The sequence below is a fragment of the Cyprinus carpio genome, chromosome A19 (assembly GCF_018340385.1).
Source record: "Cyprinus carpio isolate SPL01 chromosome A19, ASM1834038v1, whole genome shotgun sequence".
In the NCBI taxonomy this organism is placed as follows: Eukaryota; Metazoa; Chordata; class Actinopteri; order Cypriniformes; family Cyprinidae; genus Cyprinus; species Cyprinus carpio.
In genome coordinates, this window is record NC_056590.1 from 21,233,633 (window position 1) to 21,260,121 (window position 26,489).

The following is a 26,489-nucleotide window of genomic DNA, read 5'->3' on the forward strand; positions in this document are numbered from 1 at the left end:
ATGGGAAAAACACCCACAGTGGCAGCTTTCTGCGCCATGGAGAGGTGATGGGGTTTGTTATATTACTATTCACTGAGCAGTTATTGCTCAGTTCTCATTAGCGGATCAGTGGGCAGCCTGGCTTTCCAAAACAAGAGGGCCTTAAGTCTGTTGTCACGTCTGTGACTGTGCTACGATCTGTTTTCAAAGGATTCAGAGCGGTGCATTAGCATAATGCATGCAGGTCTGTCACAGCTGTGGGATTCTATACGAAAGGTCTGACTGAAAAAAGCATTAAATTAATTGCCCGCTACGTATCAAAGCTAATTACATCAGTAGACCTGGCAAAGCAATTTCTACCTTGTGATTTGGAGGACATGGACAATTTAGCATTATAGGCTCTCGTGTAGCGCAGAATGATGCAAGACTCACATGTACTAATGCAAGAGTGACTTTTTAATACCTCTCATTATTTGACAGTGAGAATCTAAAATAGCATTTCGACTGGATATATGTGTTGAAATCTCACATTATATATTTAGCTGATGTCATTCTTATGTACCCGCATGGTTTTATTAGTCCTCCTCTGCGGTAATGTCTGGATATTGTGTAGCGGCTGGCTCGGATGCAGACTGCACTCTTGAAAGGGCTGTGCGATCAGCACTGTTTATTAATTCTGGCACAGGCGGTTATTCCCAGCAGACAGGCTGCCCGTTAGGAATTGTAATGAATGTAGCAGTCCTTGCTAAAGATTAGCATGTTGGCGTGTGGGTGGGTGGGTGTTTGTTCGTGTGAATGTGCCATGTGTGTGTTTGAGCGTCAGCACATGTGAATGTCTGTTTAAATGTGTGATATCAGTGTCATGTAAGAGAAATAAAGGTTTAGGGGCTGGTGTGTTCACTGAGGCAGAATGGTGTGAACCTGCCTGAAATCTTGCTGTGCTGTGGATTAGCAGCTGCCAAAACCGTTCATTAGCTGCCTGCCAGCAGTAAATGGCCTTAAAACAGCAGGGTCCTGCAGGATATAGTGGTTACAAGGACCCAAGAAATGTTCGGAAAGGTTAGTGGTGATGGAACAGGCATACAGTGGCATCAGCCACATGTATAAATATATGAATTTCACAGCATTATATAATAGCATACTAAATGATGATAGACTGTTTTATAACAAGGGAAGTTGTGGCCTAATGCTTCGAGAGTTTGCCTCCTAACCCTAAGGTTGTGGGTTCGAGTCTTGGGCCGGCAATACCACGACTGAGGTGCCCTTGAGCAAGGCACCGAACCCCAAACTGCTCCACGGGTGCCGCAGCATAAATGGCTGCCCACTGCTCCGGGTGTGTGTGTGTGTGCGTGTGTGCGTGTGCGCACACACTTTGAATGGGTTAAATGCAGAGCATGAATTCTGAGTATGGGGTCACTATACTTGGCTGTAAGTCACGTTTTATATATATATATATATATATATATATATATATGTATATATATATATATATATACATATATACTGTATATATATATATATATATAGGTTTTATCATTTACCTTTGTCATTTATCATTTATCATTTACCATCTACTGATCACATTAATAATTTAAAAATCTGTTAACCCTTCTATGGTGTTTGGGTCTGTAGGACCCGTTTTCACTTTTTATCAAAAGAAAAATGATACTATTAATTATTTTTTTTCAAACTCAGACTCACTGGCCTTGGCTCACTTTCTGTGAAGATCATGTATCAGAACAAATTTTAAATTTTTGATTGTGTTGAATTAAAAACCCCAAACTGCAGCGAGTCCACCAGACATAATAAAAAAGAAGAATCTTACTACACATTATAATGTTCCAAAATATTGCACTAAAAATAATCTAGTACAAAAATAATAATAATAAAAAAGAAGAATCTTACTACACATTATAATGTTCCAAAATGTTGCATTTAAAATAATGTATTAAATTTTTTATTTTTTTATTTAGACAAACTAGTATAGAATTTTACTATAATATGAAATATAATAAATAGAACTTAATTTGCTATTTTGTTATCTAATACAGTGACATTCTTACTTTTTTTTTATGTGGCTTAAGTACTTTCTGTGCCTCTGTATATGAATTTCTTGCAATTAGTTTCCTCAAACATGTGTGTTACAGAAACCACCAGTGATGGTGACAATTGAATGTGACACTCCAAAATTAGCTAATTTGCCCCTTGAGGGTATCTGAGAGGTAATATTACACTGATGATATGGAGTCTGTGTGCTGCGCACTGTATTCTCTTCTTTAACGTGTGTGAAGGGATGAGAGAGACTTAAGGAGACACGGATGAAACACAAATGAGACCACTCAGGTTAAAGCAGTACAGTAGGGCTGGGTTATTTATGGCCTCCTTTCAGGCAGAATAATTTGATCTGGAAAGGAGGCCTCCCAGGGGGCAGCCCTGCCCTGCACCCAGATACGAACCCCAGCCAAGCAGAACCAACCTGTCTGTGTGTGTCTGCACATCCATCCGCCTAAAATAACTTTGGCAGACCCACACGCAAGCAGGAGAAATAAATGCTATATAAATCATTTTAAGATAACAGACCAAAATGGTTTAAAGTTTGGGGTCATTATAAATTAAAAAAAAGAAATTATAATTTTATTCAGCAATGATGCATTAAATTTAACAGATGTGCCAGTGAAGACATTTGTAATGTTACAAAAGAAAACAAACCAAAATAAATAAAAAACATTTGTTCTAAAATAAAAACAAAAAAAAATTTAAGCATAAGAGACAGTTAAAAAAAAAAAAAACCAGACCAAAATTGTTGAACAGTAGTGTTTTTCATACAAAAATGCCACATTGAAAACAGACTCAAATTTTCAATTTTATGCATGTGTGGCTACACAATCACTAAGATCTTCAGCGTCCCTGCTAGAGCATTGCTACATGATTGCTAGGGTGTTCTGTGGGTTGCTACTGTAGGTCATTGTTTACTAGCTCAAGTCAAAAGACTTATTAAGATTTTGTTTGAGATATGGGATTTGTTTACATTTTTTGTGGTTTGCCAAGTTAAATCGTTTAAAAGTGTAATAGCACATCTAAGTGATCTGTGCAAATCGTTATCACGTTTCATTTGACTAAGCATAGCAGTACATCTGTATTGTTGTTAAGAAAGTACAGTGTCCTGGATACACAATGTAAAGTTGTCCCACCTATTAAAGATAGAAACCCTTCACATTGATTGCTCCAGTAAATGTAGTGCGGATGTTTATTCCCATGTGCCCATGCCCAGACAGGGGAATACGCCACGGATGAGGAGGGGGAGGCCGGGCAGACGGGAACAGACCGAGATGTGGCCATTGAGGTTTTCGATTTACCTGAAAATGAGGACATCATCTCGCCATCAGAACTACATACACTGCATGCATTTTTTAACAAATGATTAACGAAAGGAAGTACTTAACCTTTAGAAAACCTGAAAAATTATCTACACCTAAATACATAAAAATATCTTAATATTATAAACCATATTCTTTTGTAAGAAACTATGTAAATATTGTTTCCCAGAATTCACTCCTTCCTCACTCTATGTAAATATTGTATCCCAGAATTCACTCCTTCCTCACTTTTCATTTTCCTGCTCGCACTCTGTTGTTATTTCTGTCGAGTCTGGATTTGTAGAGAGAGAGGGGGAGTGTGTCGTCAGGCAGAGAGAGCCTCTCTGGTCAGTTCCCTTTGAGAGGAGGACTATCCTTGATCTTGCACTTATCTTTCTTCAACTCTGTCTTATTCCTTTGTGTCTCCAGCTGCAGATTAAACACACTGTCACTGAAGCTGAGATCCAGAAACTCAAGAACAAGGTAAGAGTCTACTGTATCTGCTAATGTTTTCCCCCCACAAAAACCTACAAATTGGATCTTGTTTTTTTGTACGTTTGTTTTTTTTAACTGGAATTTGCAGAACATTGAAGGAAAAGAACAACTGGATTTATCGCAAATTTCCCTTATACTTAAGACTTCTTTGTTTGTTATCATTTATAAAGTAAGCGAGAGGAAAGTGCACTCGAAGGACTTAATGACCTCAGAAAGTCAGCAAAAATCAGTGTTATTTTAGTATTATTTACTGTAATATACTGTTATAATATTTATTAATATTTTGAATAAGTTTTATATTTATATTGTCAGTTTTAGCAATTTTGCAATTAGGTTTTGACATTTTTAATAATCTTTAAAAAATATTTCTACATAGCTTTAATTATTATTTCATTTTAAGTTTTAGTAATTTTAGTACCTGAACTTATTTCAGTTAGATTCTATTTACATTTTTTAAGTTTTTTGTTGAATATTTATATTTTATATTAGCCTTCTTTATTTACTGAAAACTAGTTTTAGTTTGAGTATATGCATAAATGCACCTTCTCTTAAGCACCTTGTGAATTCAGTGGCAAATGTCATGAAATGTCTCAGTTGTTGTCTGAGAAAATCTCTTGGCATAGTGCTGACCTTACATCATTACCATAGCAACCCATGTAGACGCGCCGGATGTGGACTTCACTGTCTGAACAAACGTCAGATTTCATCACTTATAAAATGACAGTGCAGACACTCAGGGCTACATTTAAATTTGTTAATGGTGTGAAGTTAACAAAGCAATTTATATTCCTCTGGCTCCTATGGACATGTCTGTCTATCATTCAATCTTTCTATCAATCTATGTATCGTTCCTGTAAAATAAAAGTAGTATGCACAGGAACATTTAAGTAAGTAAATTGGGTTGGTTTTGTTTTTTTTATGCTATCTCTAATGTCCATTTAAAAAGTTCACTATATGCTTTATTGACTTTGTGGGATTTTTACCTTCATTTCCTCCCTGTGTCTCTATCCTGGCTTCTCTATTTAGCTGGCCACAGTGGAAAAAGAGAAGGCACGGTGGGAGAGAGAAAAAACACAGCTGAAGCAAAGCATCGAGGAGAACAAGGAAAGGATGCTAAAACTGGAGAGCTATTGGATTGAGGCTCAGACGCTGTGCCATACGGTCAATGAGCATCTGAAGGAGGCCCAAAGTCAGTATCAGGCTCTGGAAAAGAAGTACAACAAGGCCAAGAAGCTCATTAAGGACTTCCAGCAGAGGTACAGATACTGAAATGATCGAAGTGTACTTTAAACATAAGAGAATTCATAGAGAATACTAATTGTGTTTCAGGTAATTATAATACCAGCACAGTGCTGAAGAGAAGGATCTTGATTACGTGATTGCTGTTCTATCACAAAAGACCACAAATGAGCTCATTACCATGAATGGCAGTAAAAGAGCTTCTGAGTTTTTAAAGTAGTGGTGCTACACTAAATGCTTTTTTGCTAAAAAGTAAAAAATAAAAGTATTAATTTCTCAAAAAAAAAAAAACTGAACAAGAAGAAGTCTTAAAACTCTGCATAGTTATGTTTTTGTCAGGAGTGTGTTTGTGATGCTGCACATAGGCAGCTCTCTAGGTTTCGGCACAGAGCCCTGTTGACAAAAAATGGCTTGTAACCATTTATATGCAAAGTCTGTTCTACGGTAAAACAGTTGTCATGCTGGACTAGGTATATGCTGATGTAGCTGAAGCTAAAAGATTCAAAACACATATTTGAATGATCTTTTCAACAGGGTGAATTTTGTACTTAAATGCAGTTTAGTTTATAACTGAAAATATATGTTGCCATTGTATAATTGTAAACTGTGAGTTTAATCTTCATAATGCCGTCTTCATGATGTCTGAGTGGCTGAAGGTTGAGAGAATCACAGCGTGCATTTCTCAAGCCGAAAAGCGTGAGCAGCGGCGTGTGTGAGCTGATCTCTGTTCTCATTTCTATCACAGCTCCTCTCCTCTGGAGCCTGAGTGCCTTTAATTGTGATTTCCCTTCAGGCATTATTGCCACAGTTAACTGCAGAGTCGCTGTCTATCCATGCCGGCAAGCCTGAGTAAACAGTCATGGCACTCCACTGTACGAGACGTCTCTCAGTTGACAGTAGTATCTTTGTTATTTGCTTGATAATGAGGTTCTGTGCTCTCGAAGCCCTTCGAAATAGACGGATAGGTCTACGTAAACCCGTCTCAGCCCATATATGACCACAAACATTATTGTCCTTTTGCCAAATCTCTGTCTTTGCTTGCTTTCAGAGAGATGGAGTTTGCTCAGAGGGAGGATGCAGAGAAGAAGAAGCTGGAGGAGGCGGAAAAGGCTCATTTGGTTGAAATCCAGAGTCTTCAAGTTAGGGTAATTATCTACACACACACACACACACACACACACACACATGTCAGTGCACTTCACTGCATTTCATGGCAACTGTCTCGTACTGTGAATCATCCGAAGTCCATTTGCATTAGTCAGTTTGTGAGCCCACATGGAAAAGTTATACTGCAACTGGGACACTGGGATTCATGTGACACTGAAGACTGAAAATTCAGCTTTACCATCACAGGAATAAATAACATTTAAAAAAATGTATATATACATATGGGAAAATTTAAAACGTGTGGTTTTGTATAGATTGCTACACTGGAGTCAGAGCTGTTGCAGCTGATGAAGCAAAATGGCATCCAGGTAAACAATAACAACAACAGCGCTGAGAGCCGAGCCCAGCTGACTGAGAGACTCACAGCCTTACAGTGTCCAAGGAGAGGTGTTGCTGGAGGGGGTGAGTCACAAAAACACACATACACACACCTCAACACTCTCACCCAGTAGCTCATTAATTACCAAATTTATCATCAGTCTTCTGTTTGACAGGTGTCCTCATAGAAACACACACATGCTCGCGTACCAGGACATGCTTTGTACAACTGGTCATTTTTTGTACCCAAAATTAATAGTGATATAGTCGTAGGTGAAGCACCATGCAGGTACCTGATGGGCATCATCATAATGTGACAGGAAACAATTAATACACAGGACCTTATCTGTCTCAATTAAAGCTGTGCTTATCAGAAAGGCAGGAGGAAATGACATGGATTTCAGCTACTACAGAAGGGAAATATGTCAAATCCAACATATAAAACCCACCCAATATTCCATGGCTTTTAGTTAAAGCCACAACGTCCAGTGATGATATGTTAAATATTGCTTTGATTTTTGTTTTTATTCTCATACAAATAAAAAGAAAAAGCCATTAAAAAGGGAAAATGTTTTTATTTTGTTATTTAAAAATGATTGTATTATGCATTATGATGATAATATGAATAATATATTCTCCTTATTATTATCATCATCATGCATAAAATAATATATATAATAACAAAAAAAAAAAAAATATATAAATAATAATTAATTAATAATATATATATATATATATATATAAATAAAATAACAATAATAATTATTTATTTTTCAAATAACACAAAATAAAAAAAAAATATTTAATAATTATTTAATAATTTAGTAAATAATAAGTAATTATTATTAATATTATTATTATTAACAAAAATTAAAAATATAATCACAATGATAATCATTTGAATAAAAATAATGAGATGATAATATTAATTAATATAAAGATAATTTATACTATATTTTCAATACATTGACAGCAGAACGAACAATATCCAGGTTCACAACAGTGTGACTTCTGTTCCTCATAGCCTTACTTGTGTCAAATTAAAAATGGTGACCACTTTCTGCTTATGTAACATATCTCTCTGTAATAAACTCTCTCGCTTTGAACCCTTGACCTTGCAGCTGCATACTACTGAGGTTTGTTAATTAAATTAAAGCAGCATCGTTCATCTCAGGCACTTGATGCTTCACACACTCAGTAGTAATGGGTGCCCTGTCTCTTCAAATCTGCCTATTCTGAATCCACTATGATCAGTGTGATAAGAGTGGACAGCACTGGAAAGCTGATTGGATGCATTGTGCCTGAATGAGGATAATGAGGAAGTGCTGCCGCAGTGACGGCCTCAGTTTACTAAAAGGCACTTCTGCAGGAAACCTCTATCCGTAAATAGCATATGACGCTACGGGACATCACAACATATAAACAAACTAGCCAGAAGTCTGTTGTAGGATCATATGTTTTTAACAGACAAAGTACCTGACATTTGATAGTGGCTTACTGTCCTTTTTTGCTTAAAGCTATTTTTTTTTTTCATGTTAAAATACTTTCTCCTGTCCTAGTTAAATGAGCAGTGAGAACTACATTTGCAGGAAAATGTGAAAAGTATGTGAACTGGTGATACAATTTTATCTGATCTTAGACAAAGTCACAACAATAGACAAGCACCATTTGCTTGAACACACAAATAATGATATGATCTCACATAGGTGTTGAACACTATGTAAATATTCACAGTACCGGATGAAAAAAATAATGTTGGAAAAAGTAGTGGATGTCCCACCCTAAACCTCCACCAAACATTTCCCATAATTGCAGATCAGGCCTGCACTATGGTCGGGAGGAATTTTGCCCCATTCCTCTTTCAGTATAGCTACAGTTCTCGGGATGTCTGGTGTGCAGCGCTCTCTTGAGGTCGTCTCAGTCACGTTGAGGCCAGCCAGAGCTCTGACTGGGCCAGAAGGCGTATATTCTCATGTTAAAGCCATTATGTGAGTGTTTTTCATTGTATAGGCTCCAGGTTAGCTAGAGACATTATGAGTTATTAGAAATATTCACATACTTTCCCTTCACTGCGTGTTTCACACAGTGTGTTTAGTGTAACATGGTTTACGGTCAGCAAAAGTTTTGAATGTTTTTGAAGTCACTTATGGTCACCAAGCCTGCATCTATTTGAGCAAAAATACAGTAAAAACAGTCAAATTGTAAAGTATTTTAAAATAACTGTTTCTATATTTGCACTCATATAATTGTATGGATTTGTTTTGTGTGCTAGAACTGGGCGAGCTGATGGGAACCAGTGGAACTCACCCTGAGAGAAATGAGAGGGTAAGACTCTCTTTCAAATAAACCAAACACCTCTTATTCAGGCATGGGACATTTAAGCCAGATGCTCGGATAAAGAGTGGAAGTCACTTCTAATCTCATACTTAATTCATGAGTATGTGTAGAATATGTCAGGTTTCTATAGTTACAAAATACGTTTTTTTTTTTTTAGTTTTCTTTCTTAGTTTTCTTTTCAGTCAGTAGGACTTGTGTGGGATAAGTTTATGTTATTGTACACATTTACATTCTTGCATGGCGGTATCAGGTTACAAATTGTTTTTACCTATTTAGCATATTTTTAGGTTTCCTGAGAAAACATTATTTACAGTGTTTCCTCTCTCAGAATCATAAGCCAGCGTGTGTCTAGCTGTCTGTAATAAGAACCATAATACATCTCGTTAGAGAAACAGAAGGAAGTACTGTTGGGTCAGCAAAAACAAACAGGAAACAGCTTACTGTTGCAAAGAGCTTTCTTTTTGGAATTTGGATGTTTAAAACCTCTCCCTCTCTGTCTGTTTCTCTCTGTAGGGCTCTGGGCTTCAATCCTCCAGGGTGGCCAGTGCCACAGAGGCCAGCCTCAGGCACCCGCAGCCTCAGCAGGGACCTGATAATGAGGGTAAATGCACCAAACCATCAATAACTGATTAGGGCTCAATTACAGGCCTAATGAATTATGCTAAAGGCCTGAGAGACACAATAAGGAAAAGTCTCTAAAGAAAAGATAGCATAAGAAGAATGCCTGAAGTAATGAATATGGCCTCTGTACATTAAATGTTGAATCTTGTTGAATGCTAATGGTCTCTGCCTGATTCTTCTACAGGCTCTTCAGCAAGTCGAGATGAGAAATCTGGGAAAAAACTTCTAGACTTGGGGTATGTAGGTGACAATTCTGCAGTTATAATATGTGTGATGACATAAAGTGTAGCTTTATATAATTGTCAGAATTAATGCAAAAGACATTCTTCTGTCTGTTGATGTAAACTACTGTTCAAAATTTTGGGGTCAGTCATTTTTAATGTTTTTAAATGAAGTCTCTCATGCTCGACAAGGCTGTCTTTATTTGGTCAAAAATACAGTAAAAACAGTAATACTGTGAAATGATTCAAATTTTCAATAACAGTTTTCTATTTCAATATATTTTAAAATGTAATTTCCTGTGATGACAAAGCTGAATATTCAGCAGCCATTACACCAATCTTCAGAAATCACTCTAATATGCTGATTTGGTGCAAAAATAAATAAATAAAAATCTTATCATCATTAAAAAACCGTAGTGCTGTTTAATATTTTATGTAATATTTTGCTCAATATTCTGTTTCATGGTTCTTTAATGAATAGAAAGTGTAAAAGAACAGCATTTATTTGACATAGAAATATTTGTTAACATTCTAAATGTTATTACTGTCACTTTTGGATCAATTTAATGCATCCTTGCAGAATAAAAGTATTTATTTATATATATATAAGCTGACCCCAAACTATTGAATGGTAGTGTAGATTGAATAAAATAAGCTGTGTACATTACTGATGGAAATTCTCTTGTTGAAAATTATAACAAGCTTCTGGTAATATTTTCAGATCTTCTCTGTGGATAAGTAAAGGAAAAGAGCAGGATCCAAAAGGATCTCCTAGTACAAGGTAAATAAAGAACCAAAAACCTAATATAAGTGGTTACATACAGCCCACCTACCTATGAAACAGCAGAATTTTTGAGATCCTTTTCATAGTAATGTCAGAATAAATGCATTGTAACCTAAGTCTCATGAATTGTAAATTACATGCCCAGCTGTGCCTTAAAACTGAGGTCTCCTGGACTGCAAGATTTATAAAATGGCAAAAGAGCTTCCGCACAAATTCTAAGGGAAAAAATTACACTAAATCTTTCAGACATCTTAGATGTGCTAGACTGCAGGACATACACATTTTGCATTTGAATGAATCTTCAATGATTCAAATAATTGCTTAATCAATGATTAAAGAGAATTGCTCAGCAGATGCAAGGCTAAAAGAAGCTCTTATTTCCTCTGGGAATATACGGATGACCGGTCATATCCCACAGCATCACAGTTCCTGGATTTCAACCACGAATTACAATGGACTTTTAACAATGCCAAAAAAAAAAACTAATTTAAGGCTGAAACTTAAGTCTGTAAAGCAGTGAAATAAATGCAGCTCTCTTCTGTGTATATGATCTGTCTCAGCTCTTGTTAGCACCTGTGCCATTGTGTATAACCAGTGAATAACCAGTCCCCTAACTTTAGCTCCACAGGGCCTTCAGCAGAGAACAGTCCTGAAAGATGCAAGAGCAAGGTAAGAAAAGTCACACAGATGTGCATGTGTGTTGAATATACGTATGTGATTGTGTGTATATGTATATATAAATAGTTTAAAAGAAATTGCAATCAATTGTTTAAAATATGAATGCCTGCTGCCTGTTCATGACATAACCTCCCTCTGGTGTGTTGCATTTCCATGAACAGAAATCTTTTTCCTGGCCACGCTTCTTCTCCTATTCATATTACGTGGTACTGTATCACGTCTTGTTTGTTCAGACCCAAGGCTAATCGGATGTTTTTCTAATTTTAGCTGTAGACAAACAGTAGTTGCACATTACTTTTTTTTTTTTTTTTTTGCATTGAGATTGTTGCTGAATTATTATAGTCAAGTTTCAGAAATTGAAACAGACCATTTTGATCCTGAAATTGGGGAATTTCATTCAGCTGCATGCATTCTGAATGTTTTCATCTTCTTATAATACACAAACCTCACAAAATGTGACAATGCTCAGGCTGTGCTCCTGGGATCAGTGAAATCTTGTATTAAGTCTGAAGGACATCAGAAAAACTAGGGCCTGCTACCCATGCTGAGTCAAGGCATTAAATTAGCCTCGAATTAATCACTTTTGTGCTATTTTCATATTCAGTTTTGAATCTCTCTCACAGGCTTTGAGGTGTTGTAGACAACCAGGGGTGCGTTTCCCAAAACCATAGTTGCTAACTAAGTTAGCAACTTTGTTGGTTGCAATGCAATTTCCCATTGCCAACCAAGTAAGTTGCTAACAGGTTAGCAACTATGGTTTTGGGAAACGCACCCCAGACTAGTAAACATGTCCATGTCATCTGTGTAGATAGTCTCTTCAGGGACAAGAGTGCTTCTCCTCAAAAAATGTAGTAAACTCAAGTTTGACGTTGAAAACCCCCCAAAAAATGACGGTGAACGTAATGCCATTTGATTCTTGAATCTGTGACCTTATGTTCAGAACATGTGACCTGAATCACATTCAGATGCATCATGTTAGTTGATTACACATTAAGTTGAAAGACTTTCCCTAAATGCGTTCATTTAAAAATGCAAATTTATTTACTCTGTGATAAATTATCACGATCATAATTTGCATGATAGTATCAGTCCACACACAAAGCATTTTGTCGGGGTGTGCATGTCTCCTTTTGTCTTGTTAATCTTAAGAGACTTAATTGGCTTAACTGTCAATCAACAGTAATTACACTAATAATTTTTTGTCATAGTCAATAAAACAATCAGAATCAAGGAATAAATAAGTACCTCTCAAGTAATGGAGAAACAGTTCAAGCCAATCAAAAAGGTGCATGGGTAAATGTGTCAATCAGGTAACACTCATGTCTTACAGGTGTATTTCTGTCTCTGTCTCTCTTCCAGGGTCCTGCTGTCACTGATGACCTCAGCCTCAGCAGCACCAGCTCCACAGAGATCAGTGGCGTCCTGACAGACACTAAGATGTCCGGCCGATCGCAGACACTAATGCTCTCCTCAGATGAGGTATTGTTTGTACTGTACACTTGCAACCTGATTTCTCAGTTTAAAGATTCAAAAATGACAATTTTGTCAAGATTTACTTAGCTTCATGTTGTTTCAAACCTGTATGACTTTCTCTAACTGAATAATATCTAAAGCATCACTTGCATGCTAAATTGTTCTGCCTGGAATGATCAGCAAAGGGTTTTTTTCTGATTCAGTGAGTGTTTTTCTTGTCCTTGATGCTGCATTTATTAGAGTGTGGATATGATTGAAGATGAGGTGAGACTTTATTTCAATGCGTTTGAGTCCCAGAATGACTTTTCTTCCACTTAGTTCTTAAATTTCTTGCATGTTATTTGTCATCCAACAACATTTTTTTATTAATGAATTTTTTTCTCAGATTCCATTTGATTCCTAAAAAATATATAAACTATGATTTCTGGAATTATCAATCAGTGCTGATGACTATGTGACCTTGTCCAGCTAGTGCTGTACAGTAAGTTTGCGCATGTGTGTGTGCGTGTGTCAGATTCTAGATGACGCTCCTCCTCCGAAGCTGTACCAGTGGCAGAACCGCAGTGTGACTGAATGGACATGTCAACAGGTGTCATGCTGGCTCATGGGTCTGAACCTGGAACAGTATGTCTCTCTTTTTACTGCCAAGAATGTGGATGGAGAGCAGCTAATGAAGCTGGACAGCTCAGCACTCAAGGTGTGGAACAGATTTGTTGGGATAATTTAGTCTGTTAATCTTCTATTACTTCTATTGTGTGTGGTGAAAACCAAGCAAATCATGAATATAAGATGTAAAAAAAAATATACATTTTCAATGATCAACAGATGACTTTAACATCATTTAACTTCATTTTTGCACATTAAGAGTCATACATTTGTATATTGCACTAAAGTTGTCTTTAGAGATTAGCATAGTTTCGCAGGATTTGTCTGAACATCCTGTAAGTGTGTGTGTTTTTGGCAGGCTCTGGGTGTAGAGTCCTCTCAGGATCGGGCTCTGATAAAGAAAAAGCTGAAGGATCTAAAAGTGTTGATGGAAAAAGCTAGAAGAAACAGAGAGAAAATTGAGAAACAGCGCAAGAAGGAACTGGAGCAGGTCCGGAAAAACAGCAACTCCTCCGGACCAGGAGAGGGCGCTACTGAATGACACTTCTCACCTCACTACTGTCTCACCATTATAAGTAAAGACAAGTTCAGCATTTCACAGGACGGAAAATTAATTGTAAAAGGGGCTTATTGCTATTGAGCTGCCATTGGATGAATTGAAACCAAAATTTCCAGATACGACTTTTGTTATTTTTACCGAACAATATTCAGGATTTTTTGATTTTTCACGTTTTAGCAGAACGATCACTGCTTTTTTGGTTTCCTATGTTTTATGTCTGATTAATATCTATTTATTTGCATATGGAGAATATGTATATATTGAGCCAGAGCATATCAGCTCATAACTCATCCATGACAGTAAAAAAACTCTGCATTACAAGCACCTTTAGACATTGAGACAATGTACATATGCAGAAAGCATATATATGAATATGTCTAACGTGCCATTTTCTATCAAAAGGAGGATCGTTTGTTAAGTGAACGCTGAAAGTTTTTAATACGATAGCTTTGACAAAGCACAGGTCATAGTGATGGACAGTGTTGCTGTCGAGTGTCTCTTCACCTCAAAGAGTTTGAGTGCTGCTCACAAGAAGCACTACAGTCTGATTCACTGTCAAACACAAACCTTACTGTGAGAAGAAAGCCATTAATAGTGATGAGATATCATGGACCTTCTGTGGATATTTCACTGTATACTTTGAACCTCCTGTTTGGATCTCCTTCATCGACCTGCCACTATTCAAGATGAATACAACTGAAGTGTATGCTCTTCTCCAAGCTTGAATACTCGTAATGATCTTTGGGAAAAAAATGGTGGCAGTAGGATACTAAACTATTTCAGAAGTCCGCTATTTTAAACTTTAAACTGCTGCTTCTATTTCACAGCTACCTGCTTCTATTCCTCTCCATCGCCCTGAGCTAGATTCTCAGTTAGACCCAAGTGCTGCCTTTTGAAGTGCTGTTTAGATTTTTGTTTTATTTTATGGTTTGTGGTTACAGTCCGGATCACACCAGTTGTGTGAATGCACCTCTGTTTTAACGGCATCCAAATGTTGTAGAGCAGATGACAAATGTGCACTTAAAACGGACCTATCTATGTACAGTACACTACCATTCAAAAGTTTGGGGTCAGAAGGATTTTCGAAAGAAATGCATGCTTTTATTCAGCAGGGATGCATTGAATTTACCAGAAGTGACAGTATAGACATTACAAAAGGAACAAAATGTTACAAATGATTTTTATTTCAAATGAATGCTGTTCTTTGGGACTTGAGCTTTGCCATCACAGGAATAAATAACATTTTAAAATGTATTAAAATAGAAAAGAGTTTTAAACTGGAATATTTCACAGTAGTATTGTTTTACTCAATTTTAGGTCAAATAAATGGAGACTTCAAACTGACCCCAACTCTTAAACAGTAGTGTATGTTATTTTATCATGCTAGATTTTATTCGGTTTGATCCCATTGTTTTTAATCAGTTATTTGTCACGTTCACAAAGATGGCACCATGATGTAGTGAATAAGTAGTCTTTTATAATGTAATTCACTGCATTGAGTAACCAGTATCGCCTCTATCAGTGTATCCTGGGTTGTATTTTTAAATTTATGCAACACATTTCTCATATGTATCAATTGTAAGTATTCAAAACACAGTAACCTACAGACGTCATTTTGCATTTCAGAATGCACTTTGATGAGTCGTATTAACCCTGTTTACCCACATTCTTTTCACTGCCCAAATTTATCTGTCCATATCACATTTTTCTCAGTTCTGCATTCTTGTAAACATGCTGTTTACCCATTCGTGATAATACATATCGTTCATGTTTACATTTGAATTGCTGATTATTTCCATAGCAACACAAAGGCAGCTTCAGTGGAACTTGGGCACTGTACAGAGGACATTAAGCAGTGCCTCACGACCCTGTGGATTTATTACAAGCACTCAAATGTGACTCCATGGAAGATTATATACATTGTTAATTACTGAATTATATATCTCTAATCATTTTAAGTCTGTCATAGTCTATTTATTTCCCAATCAAAGAAATGTTTGTAAATCAGTTCACATTATTTATTTATGAAGCAAACAATTATTACCAAAAAACCTTTTAATTGTAATCAGAAAGAATTAGAGATTGTATGTTTGTTAATTAACTCACAATGCTCTTGTGAACATATCTTTATTATTGTAAAAGACATTTGTCTTAACATTATGAAATCCTTTCTAACCGTCTGCTATGAATCAGCTGAAAAAAAAAATAACCTGCTGTAGATCCAAATCTAACCTGCCTACCGATATACTGACTCTTTTGTATGTGAAAGTTAAGCAATAGCTTTTAATCCCGGCATTTTTTATCGATTCCATGAGGAGACTGAAGACCGGGTCTGTCTGTTTGAATGTGTCTGCGTGCAGGGATAATCACGTACGGATCTGAGGACAGAAATGTGCTTCTCTTTCATGGGTTATTTGTTGTTTTCACTATACTGTATGGCAGAGTTAGTCAGGGTATATAGAGGAACTGCACACAACGCCTGAGAAAAGAGCATTAATCTGTGTATTTTTGTTCATCACACCCGCATGAGGGACCTCAGTGTGCCATATCCATTCTTTCCAAAACTACTAAATTCTATCCTTTATTTTTGTTCATGAAAAATTAAAAGCCTTGTGAACGTTTGTCATGTTGGACTGTAAATACACTTCAAATGACATATTTGATCAGACAAATACAATGAAAGATCATTCCAAACCTGTCTCGAGTTGTTCATGTGCAAGCCGTTTGTGGATTCAGTGGATGCTTTGAACAGTTCAGAAAATTTAACTATTTTACGTTTTGGTGAATTGGAATTTGTATATGAAATCATTCCATAATTTACAGAAAGGTATACAGTAATTCTTAGCAATAAAAAAACAACAACATGAAGATCCACCACTAAACATAACCCTCAGTGGGCCGTGAAATTTAATAATGCAAACTGCACTTAAAAATAATACAAATTGTTTGAAATAACTATTTAAGTTCAAATTTTACTTGTGATGGCAAAGCCCCATTTTCTGCAGTCCATTTACTTACAGTCTGCACATAGCCTTGTTACACCATCCATAAGAAATCCTTCTGCTTTGATTTAGTACTTGAGAAACTTTTATTGTTAGCACATCTGAAAATGGTAGTGCTGCTTAATGACCTGCGGAAACAATACTCAATGCTTTATTTCAGCTTTATTGGTGTGTGCATTTTGAAAAATGTAACTTTATGACTTTATTTCACCTATTTGTAATGTAATGTCTTGTTATCTGTCATAAGTATTACTTTTTTATTTTTATTTTTTTCACAAGACGGCTGGTAAGAACAATACCAAGGTGTGACCTTGCTATACTTTTGGACCATTTGCCATTGGAAGGTTTCGCCCAAAATACCATCAAATATAATAGGCTACAATACTATGGCGTCTTTAGACACTAAGGTCGTGAAAATATTTCTTAAATGCAGTCAATACTTCAGTGGAGTATAATAGTATTTTGGCAGATACTGTAGCTACTACTGTACGCCAGATTTTTAAGGCTCGTTTGGTCCAGTAGGCTTTGACCTCTTCGCCTCACAATCTATTAATAGTCAGACTGATGTGACTGACTCGACACCGACTGTGTTTCACACACGCTCCTGACCACTGGAATTCACAAATCTTTCTGGAATTATTTAAACATACTGAACGGGTGTTTCTTGCGGATTAGTCGGTGTATGTGTGAGAAATGAACAGGCCTCGAGCAGTTCTCGGTTTATCGGAGGAAGATAACCAGACTCTGTCGCGGCGGGAAAGAGCTGACAACATTCTAAAGGCACGCTTTCTAGAAGCGCTCACGCGTAACGATGCGGCGGAGGTTGCAAAAATCCTTCGCACCACAAGCATTGAAATAGACACCGTGTTAGACGTGGAGGACCGCGATATGATCCTTGCCTCGTATAAGCAAGGTACGTGTACGTTTTGATAGTTTGTGTTTTTTCGTTTGAAACACAAAACAAAATAACGAGAAACCACCTGTTTTTCGTTTGTCGTTTCAAACCAAAAACAAAGAAACGGTAAAAACAGAGCCGTTCTCCCGGTTTTGGTTCTGAATCCAAAAACGAAAAATGACAAAACCAAAATCAAATAACGGTCCGATTTTGGTTTTTTGAAATTCCTTTTTCCGTTTTTTTCGTTTGAAGATCTACATTGAAATACAGACAGGTTGGCCACGTGACCCGGAAGTAATAGTAAATATGGCCTATCAAAATAAAAGCCAGTGGTAGTCTGTGAGATTTAGAAAAAGATTCTGGTGGATTTTGCTAAAAACAATTTGATTTTATTATGTTTTTTTTTTTTTTAAGTCTGCCGACACCAAGCGCGTTGCTACACCTTGAGCCTACGCAACTTCGTGTCCCAGCATGTACAATCGGCCCGAGCTCGGCTGCCCCGCGACGTCTGCGGCTTATTCGGCATCGGCGTGTGTTAACCGGGCCGATTGTGGCCCGCAGCTCGCTCTAGCACATGCATTTTTGTTACGGCTGTAAAGCACTGGGCCTCACCATAAAAACCGGCTCCGGATCTGGACCACTTCTGGAAATGACTCGGCTTAGGTTAAATCAAGGATGGTTTTAATGAGCAATAATAACATTAAAAAATATTTTTTAAATTGACGTAAATTCCTGACCGTATCTGATAATGAAGGACATCGACTATATTGTCAAAACAAAAATATATGCGGTAAATAATAATTAAATAGTGTTGTTTTGCACAGAGCATTCTTTAATATTTATACCATAGCAAAAAATATTTAGTCGTCATGAAAATCATTCTTTACATGTAGCCTATGTATTTTAAACATGCATTCGCGCTTAAGCTGACATAGACGCGCAATAGGCTATATTTTTAAGCGTAGATGGTGCGACCATGGGCGCGACCGCACTTCTCCGAAGCACAGATTGCGCATAGAAATTGCGTGACAGCGGTAGGCTATTATACTGAGGCAGCTTTGAAAAGCTGTCTATGGAAAAGCTACAGAAAAGTTTGGGCCCATGGTGGGTCTATCATTGGATACCGCCTGATGAATTTTGTTTTTCTAGTACCTCATATTCATTCACGTATAATAGTCTTCTTTGAAATGTGTACCTTGAAATGTTTTGTTTCCATTCCAGATTGATTTTAAAGGCTAGTTGTTGTCAGCAATTACTAGGCATATTGGCAATGATAAGCACAATACCCTATACTTAACAACTGCCATCATTATTTGATACAAGACCACACTATGAGAACACCTAAAGTTTTGATAATATTTATGGAATATAATTTATGGAATTCTACTTTTACATACATTTTTCAGATAAAGTTCATGTAAGCATAGTGATGCACAGTTCACTTCTCCATCATCTATTGTGATATCTGTCATTGCACAGTCCAAATTATATATTGAGCTGCAGTCAGAGGGACTGAAAGCAAACAAAAAGTTGAATGCTTATGCTGATTAAGACACACAGGCTAGGTGTACAGACACATTCTCATTTCTTAATTTTATGCCATTCTAAAACATTTTTATGTTAACATTGAAATATAAAGACAGTGCTGCAAGTCTGATCATAAGTAAGGACATTCAAAGTATGGACAGATGAGGTCACCACCAAGGAGAGCCTTGAGGATTATACATCATCAGTGTGACACGTTACATCAGCAAATGGTGGTGATCACCTGACTGGAAACATCACACAAATTGCCATGGGATGTGCACGACCCAGGACCGGAGGGCTCTGCAGCGGGAGATTAAAACTGCTCAGAAGATCACTGGTACCCAGAGCCAAAAGGATACAAAAGGACAGTACCCACCCAGCCACAGCCTGTTCATCCTGCTGCCTTCTGGGAAGAGATATAGAAGTTTCTGCTGCCGCACCAACAGACTGCAGAGCAACTTTCCCCCCCAAGCTATCAGACTCTTAAACTATAGTTCATCCTCAGCACTGCTCCACTGATCATAGTTTATTTCTGTTTACCATTTTTATAATTACTTCTATATTAGCCTGATAATGTCTGCTATGTACCAGAAGGGAGTTACAAACTCAATTTATACTTTATACTATTATATATATTATATTGTGACAAAATATACCCACCTACCTTAAAGAAGAATAAAGTGAATGTTTTGGAAAGGCAGAGTCAAAAGTTATGACCTTAAAATGATTGAAATGTTGTGGAAGGATGAGGAGGAAACAAGCAGCTCATGTGAGGAAACCCACCAACATCCAAGAGTTGAAGCTGTTCTGGACAGAGGAATGGGCAAAGATTCGTCCAAGTCAATAAGCAGGACGTATCAAAAGTTACTGGAAACGTCTTTGTTGCAGTTATTGCTGATGTAATCAGCGTTGACAGCCTGTTTTTAGTAATGTAATTATGTTTTTGGGTTTTCTTTTGAGGACCTTGTAAAATGTTCTTACCTTAGGGCTTAACAAATGTTCTGCAGCCATTGATTGTACATGCAATGCCCTTGAAAGCATGTATGTGCTATATAAAGTTTCAAGACTTGTATGGATTCTCTTCACTTGCATGACACAATCGGAGTTTTGTATGTTATACAAACTGGAATGTGTATAGAGAAGAAAGATTCACACAGTATATAGCACACTGGTAAATCATTCTTTTGGCCAGATGGCCTACATTAGGATTAGGACATGTCTGATGTGAGTTTGTTGTCTGAGCTGCTATAAGAAGCTGATAGCAGTGTTATAATCAGGTTAAAACAGAAGCAGGTTTAACTCTGGGCTGGGTGAATGATGATGATGATAACTAGGCAAATAAAATCAAAAACAAAATAAAATGAACAACAATAAATACATCTGTATCAGTAATCTTGATTTAAAAACAGTTACCAAAGACACCATACAGTCAGTCATTTAAATACTGCCACCTGCTGGTAGAAAGGGGGGAACAGTTATCCATTACGGTGGAAACCACATTAAATATAAATTTAATCATATAATATAGCGCTAACAGTAACAACTCTGCACACACAATAAGTTCTTAGGTTAACCTATATTACCAACTGTATTGAGCCAAACAATGCGCTCATTAAACGTGACTGGTGATGTCTGGATCGGCACGATATTAAATAGCTGTAATAAACTACTGTTGCTAACATATTTATTCCGGTCCAGGTTTATATAAGGCTATTTATTAATTGATTTTTCTTCTTCTAACGTTACTCTGGTATAACGTTAGCGCTGCATATTATGACCATTCTAAAAACTTGGCTTTTATTTTGATAGGCCATATTTACTATTACTTCCGGGTCACGTGGCCAACCTGTCTGTATTTCAATGTAGATCTTCAAACGAAAAAAATGGAAAAAGGGATTTTCAAAAAACCAAAATCTGACCGTTATTTGATTTTGGTTTTGTCATTTTTCGTTTTTGGATTCAGAACCAAAAACGGGGAGAACGGCTCTGATTTTACCGTTTCTTTGTTTTTGGTTTGAAACGACAAACGAAAAACAGGTGGTTTCTCGTTATTTTGTTTTGTGTTTCAAATGAAAAAAACAAACTATCAAAAAACGTACACGGACCAAGCAAGGTAATTCATGTTGACGACACAACAGTCGCTCTTTTACCGGAGAAATCCTTAGGCTGTGTGACTGTAGTTAGTTATTCAGCCACAAGGTGGAGCTAGACTGCAAGTGACAGAGAATACAGAGAACAGGCGTCGTCTATGAAATCACTTTCAGTGAAGCACGCAGATTAAGGGTACTTGATATCAGCAGCGTGATATACACTATGATTCTGACAAAACTATTTAAATAGCATTTTTTCAGTTGCATAACTATTATACAATTAATTTTTATGACCTCAAATGAATCAAGAGACTTTTCGAAACCTTTTACGACCCCTGAAATAAAAATACTTTTCGGCCATGTAACTCGTATTCCTGTACTATACAGATTTTTGTCTAATCAGATGCTCTCTAGAATGAGAATGCCACCTGCAACCAATTAGCAAGCTGCTTTTTAAAGATTATTTCCTGCTCCAAATTTCCTATTTTAATAAGAAATATCTTAACACAGATAACACCGAGGTAGCTTTTTAATGGAGATGCTAAAAAACTAAAAGTTGAAATTGTGAAATACATGGGGACCATGTTATTTTAGTGTGTGTTATACTTTTATAATATTATATACTATTTATTAATACTGTGAATTAGCTTTTATTTTCATATGTTCAGTTTTCACTTTCATTTTTCGTTTTTGTAATTTTATGTAGTTTTATCATTTTTGTTAGGGTTTTTTATGTTTCTATATAACTTAAATTTTACTTCAGTTTTACTTTAGTAATTTTAGTACTTTAGCTTACGCTTGTTTTTCACCTAATATTTGTATTTTGTAATATTCCAGCTTTATTTCAATTACCAAAAAATAATTTTAAAAGTTTGAGTTAACAGCAACAACACTACGACAAATTATACCTAAAATATAAACTTCCCCATGCATGTGTATATCCATTTTAACCTTAAATCTTTCTGTTATTTTCCACCAGGTTACTGGCTGCCAAGTTATAAGCTGGAGACATCCTGGGCGATGGGTCTACATGTGTGTATGATGTACAACGCACTGGAGAGTGCCATAGTCCTTCTGCAGAATGGGGCAGCGGTCAACAGGAAACCTAACGGGAAAACCCCTCTACATGTGGCCTGTACGGTGTCTAATGCTGACTGTGTGGGACTTCTGCTGGATTGGGGCGCACGGATCAACAGTATGTCCCTGAGTGGACATTCTCCTCTACACTTCTGCATTACACGAGAATCTTTGGACTGTGCCAAACATCTTGTTCTCAAAGGTCTGTACATTTCAATCTAAAATCACCTAAGTTCTGTCAAAATTTACTCGCCTTCATGTCAATCCAAACCTGTATGACTTTCTTTCTTATGTACATTAAAAACAAAAATTGTAACTGTAATTGTAATTATAACTGTATTTGTCCATATAAAGTCAATGGGGTCCAAAACAACACTATTGGATAAAAAACACAAAAGACTTCTAATCTTACCACAGGAGCAAATATCAACATGCCCAGTGAGGAGAACCAGGACACCCCTCTGCACACTGCGGCCCGCTACGGTATCCCAGAGCTGGTGGCTTTCTACATTGCCCATGAAGCAGATATCAATGCAGTCAACGGCTACATGGAGACGCCTCTGATCACTGCTGCATTCTGGGCCATGGACATTCGTGAGCGGACCTACAGCTCTGACCACCATCTTGTCTGCCGGATCCTGTTGGACCACAATGCTAACATACATTTATGTGAGGAAGACAAGAAGACGGTGCTGCACAAAGCTTGCTGGAACTGTGATCATGTGCTTATCCAGATGTTCCTGGAGGCCGGTGCCAAGACTAATGCTATGGATATCAATGGATGCGCAGCTATACAGTATCTGCTGAAGGTGACGCAGATCAGGCCGTGGGCCATTCCTGAACGCTGCTATCAGCTGCTTCTGAACTACGGAGCAGCACGAGTGTATCCACCACAGTTTCACAAGGTACAACACTCACCCACCCAAACCGCTGTAGTTTTCCATATTTATTAGAGTAAAGATGTCAGTGGGAATTTTATAGTCGACTAGAAGGTGTTTACACTTAAGATGGGTCTCAAAATATTAATGTTGTTCTTTTTGGTTGTCTTTCTGTTAAGTAGGTGTTGCAGGCATGTCATGAATACCCCAGAGCAGTGGAGGTTATGGTGAATTCTTATGAACATATCAAGTACACTAAAAAATGGAGAGCTGCTATTCCTGAAGCTGTATATGAGGTCAGAAATAAACTGCAAAAAAATCAACTGCAAAAAAATCAACATCATAAAATACAATACAATAACATAAAAATATATCTTTTTGTCTTGCTTAAAAATGTTTAGAAATGTGTCTTGAGCACCAAATTCTAAAGGACACTGAAGACTGGAGTTATGATGCTGAAAAATCAGCTTTGCCATCACAGGAATAAATTACATTTGAAAATATATTTAAATAGAATTTTTTTTTTTTAATTGTGATCATATTTCACACTATTCCTGTTTTTACTGTATTTCTGATCAAATAAATGCAGTCTTGTTGAGCATAAGAGACTTCTTTCAAAAACGTAAACAAAACATTACAGACCCAAAACTTGTGAACAGTACTGTATTTCCAAAAACAAACAAAAACAATATATTAGGCTGTGTAAAGAAAGCAGTATTCCGTGGTATATGACAAAAACACTTTGTTATTTAGTCATTGTCCACAATGTCCAAGTTGGACTTTGTCAAATAATAAAAAAAAAAAAAAAAATTAAAACCTGAGGGAAATGGAAACTTTTTCCTTAATGCTACAGAAAGTGGCACTAGATATATTTTTTTACTTAACAACAAGAGAGATATTGTGCTTTAAATATTCATGTCATTTTCATGCATTTTAAACAAAACATTTTTTTGACCTGAATGTAGCACACAGTGATGTATTAGTGAATGGAAAAGCTACTGTATCTATTTATGAAGTTATTTTTTCAGCCTTGTTTTTTTTTTTTTTTTTCTTCATTTAGAGGTACAGGGATTTCTATGATTCTTTGTTTGCCGTCTGCACCAACAATCCACGCACTCTACAGCATCTGGCCAGATGTACAATACGTGCTGCAATGTCGAATCGCTGTGAACTGGGTGTCCAGCAACTCCTTCTTCCTTCATCAGTGAAGAAATACTTACTTCTGGAGCCTGTAGGAATCATATACTGACACTGTTTCTGCATTATACCACTTCAAATTCAGATTTTGTTACAGTGTAAACAGGGCTCCAAAGCTTGCTTGCTTTTTGTTTTCTCATGTTTTTAAAATATTTTTTCTTTATTTGATCCTTTACCAGGGAACAATAATAATGTTGATGTATTTAATATTAACATGTAGTATTAAAAATATATACTATTTAAAATATAGATAATGAATAATTTGATATTAATGCTAATAATATTTAATATATTCTAAATATTACCTCGAAATATTATACATTCAAAAGTTATTGGTCTTTCCACATCCACACATATAAAAAGCCTCATGTTTTAATGAAAGACTGTCAAAAAGGAGGTTTTTAAGGTCATTTTTTTGACAAGTAAAATCACTTTAAGGAATTTTAGAATCCAGGATTACAAATAAAGGTAATATGGTTGAGCTGGATGAATGTTCGGAAATTCTGTGGAGTACAGTTTTTAATTCTATGTTCCCAAGAGCCACAAGACCTAATAGAGATTATTATACTTTACCCAAATAAGAACACATTATCACTTGTTTTATTTTGAACAAAACGAATGAAAACAAAAGAATCAGTTTTTTAACAAACCTTTTTAGGTGAACGAGTCGTTCTTCTTCACTTTTTGTGCATCAATTCAAGCTTTTTAGAAAATTTAAGCACTCTTAAATTTAACAAACTGAATTCCCATGACTCGCTTATCTCAGAAAAGACTCTTTTGCCACCTACACTGGTATAACGATGGAACCTTCAGAAGTGATTCATGAACGAACCTGAACAAATCTTTTTGCTGGATAGATTCAAAAGAATCGAGTCACTCAGAATAACCTAACTTTCTGTTACGTTCACTGTAGAGGTATGTTTTTCAGTACTTACCGACCATATAGTTACTTGTTAGCTATAATATTTAATAAACAAGCGCACAGGAGACGGGGATATACAAATTCAGTATAACTATTTCAGGCTTTTATTGACGGTTCTGTGACTAAATTTATGTTTGTCCTTCCAGCCTTTGAGATACAGTATCTCTCTTTGAAAATCATTGGCCTCAGCACTTAGTAAACTATTTATGATGAGTGGAAGTGGACTTTTCATTCTAGTCAGCATGTTAATGATGAGTTCTGTGATTACTGGGTGATATGTGAGTTTAGGATAGTATTTTCTCTCCGTACCCCACACAATGTCACCTGGAAGCAATGATTCTTCCTCCCAGAAGACAGTCTGTTTCCACTTACTCTCTACAGAAGAGATAAAACAGCCACCAACAAATCAACCTTTGATCCTGTTATACAGACCAACTTTTATTTGCATTGTATGAGATTAAATCATATATTATATTTTAAGAACATTAAAAGTGATAATCTTATAATCAAGTCCAGAATGTAGAGCAACAAGCACTGTATGTTCCTGTGGAAATTAGGAACTAGCAGCAGTTGTGTGCGTTTAAAACCGAATCGAGTACATTGTGTGAATGACTGACAGGTCAGGTGGTGTGGTTAAAGTTCTTAAAATAGCACTATTTTCCAACGAGGGTGGGGCCTCCAGTCACAGCCACCATATCAAGTGCTGAGACAGGAGAGACGTGAGAGACTGGAGAGACGTGCAAAGGAAATTTAGAAGAATGTCCAAGCTGGAATGTTCCATATAATGAAGTTCTCAAAAAAGAAATGAAATTGAAACCTTTTTTTTTCATTCATTGTTTTAATAGTACAGAAAATGGCACTCTCTCACTGAATGAGTGAGTTTGATGAATAGTACTGAGCATTTATTAACACAGTTGCTCCTTTGTGAACACAGGATTGTGTCTAGAAGCAGGTGTGATTTCATGAGCACAGGGATGTCAAGCTCTCCATGACTGCAATGATGCTTATGAGGTATGAATGAATAACATCAACATGTCAGTTCTTGATTATAGCTTGAAATGTGCAAAT

General features: G+C 36.6%; 2 protein-coding genes across 2 annotated transcripts in view; both read left to right on the top strand.

Annotated features, from left to right (window-relative positions):
* LOC109050701 (neurabin-1-like) overlaps positions 1–16,527 on the top strand; it is a 37,179-nt gene extending 20,652 nt beyond the window's left edge. The window contains exons 7-21 of the mRNA XM_042776993.1: positions 3,251–3,393; positions 3,755–3,818; positions 4,857–5,086; positions 6,118–6,214; positions 6,491–6,638; positions 8,827–8,879; positions 9,405–9,492; positions 9,697–9,748; positions 10,455–10,514; positions 11,138–11,186; positions 11,357–11,401; positions 12,555–12,674; positions 12,909–12,932; positions 13,183–13,365; positions 13,633–16,527. Coding sequence (XP_042632927.1) covers positions 3,251–3,393; positions 3,755–3,818; positions 4,857–5,086; positions 6,118–6,214; positions 6,491–6,638; positions 8,827–8,879; positions 9,405–9,492; positions 9,697–9,748; positions 10,455–10,514; positions 11,138–11,186; positions 11,357–11,401; positions 12,555–12,674; positions 12,909–12,932; positions 13,183–13,365; positions 13,633–13,815 — 1,539 coding nt within the window. The 3' untranslated portion in view covers positions 13,816–16,527. The remainder of the gene's footprint in view (positions 1–3,250; positions 3,394–3,754; positions 3,819–4,856; positions 5,087–6,117; positions 6,215–6,490; positions 6,639–8,826; positions 8,880–9,404; positions 9,493–9,696; positions 9,749–10,454; positions 10,515–11,137; positions 11,187–11,356; positions 11,402–12,554; positions 12,675–12,908; positions 12,933–13,182; positions 13,366–13,632) is intronic.
* Positions 16,528–16,671: 144 nt separating this feature from the next.
* asb4 (ankyrin repeat and SOCS box containing 4) lies at positions 16,672–25,948 on the top strand. The gene is made up of 5 exons (XM_042776990.1): positions 16,672–17,748; positions 22,327–22,626; positions 22,842–23,329; positions 23,485–23,598; positions 24,363–25,948. Exons 1-5 carry the CDS (start codon positions 17,529–17,531, stop codon positions 24,549–24,551), a joined length of 1,311 nt encoding a protein of 436 aa, XP_042632924.1. The 5' UTR covers positions 16,672–17,528; the 3' UTR covers positions 24,552–25,948.
* Positions 25,949–26,489: the final 541 nt, after the last annotated feature.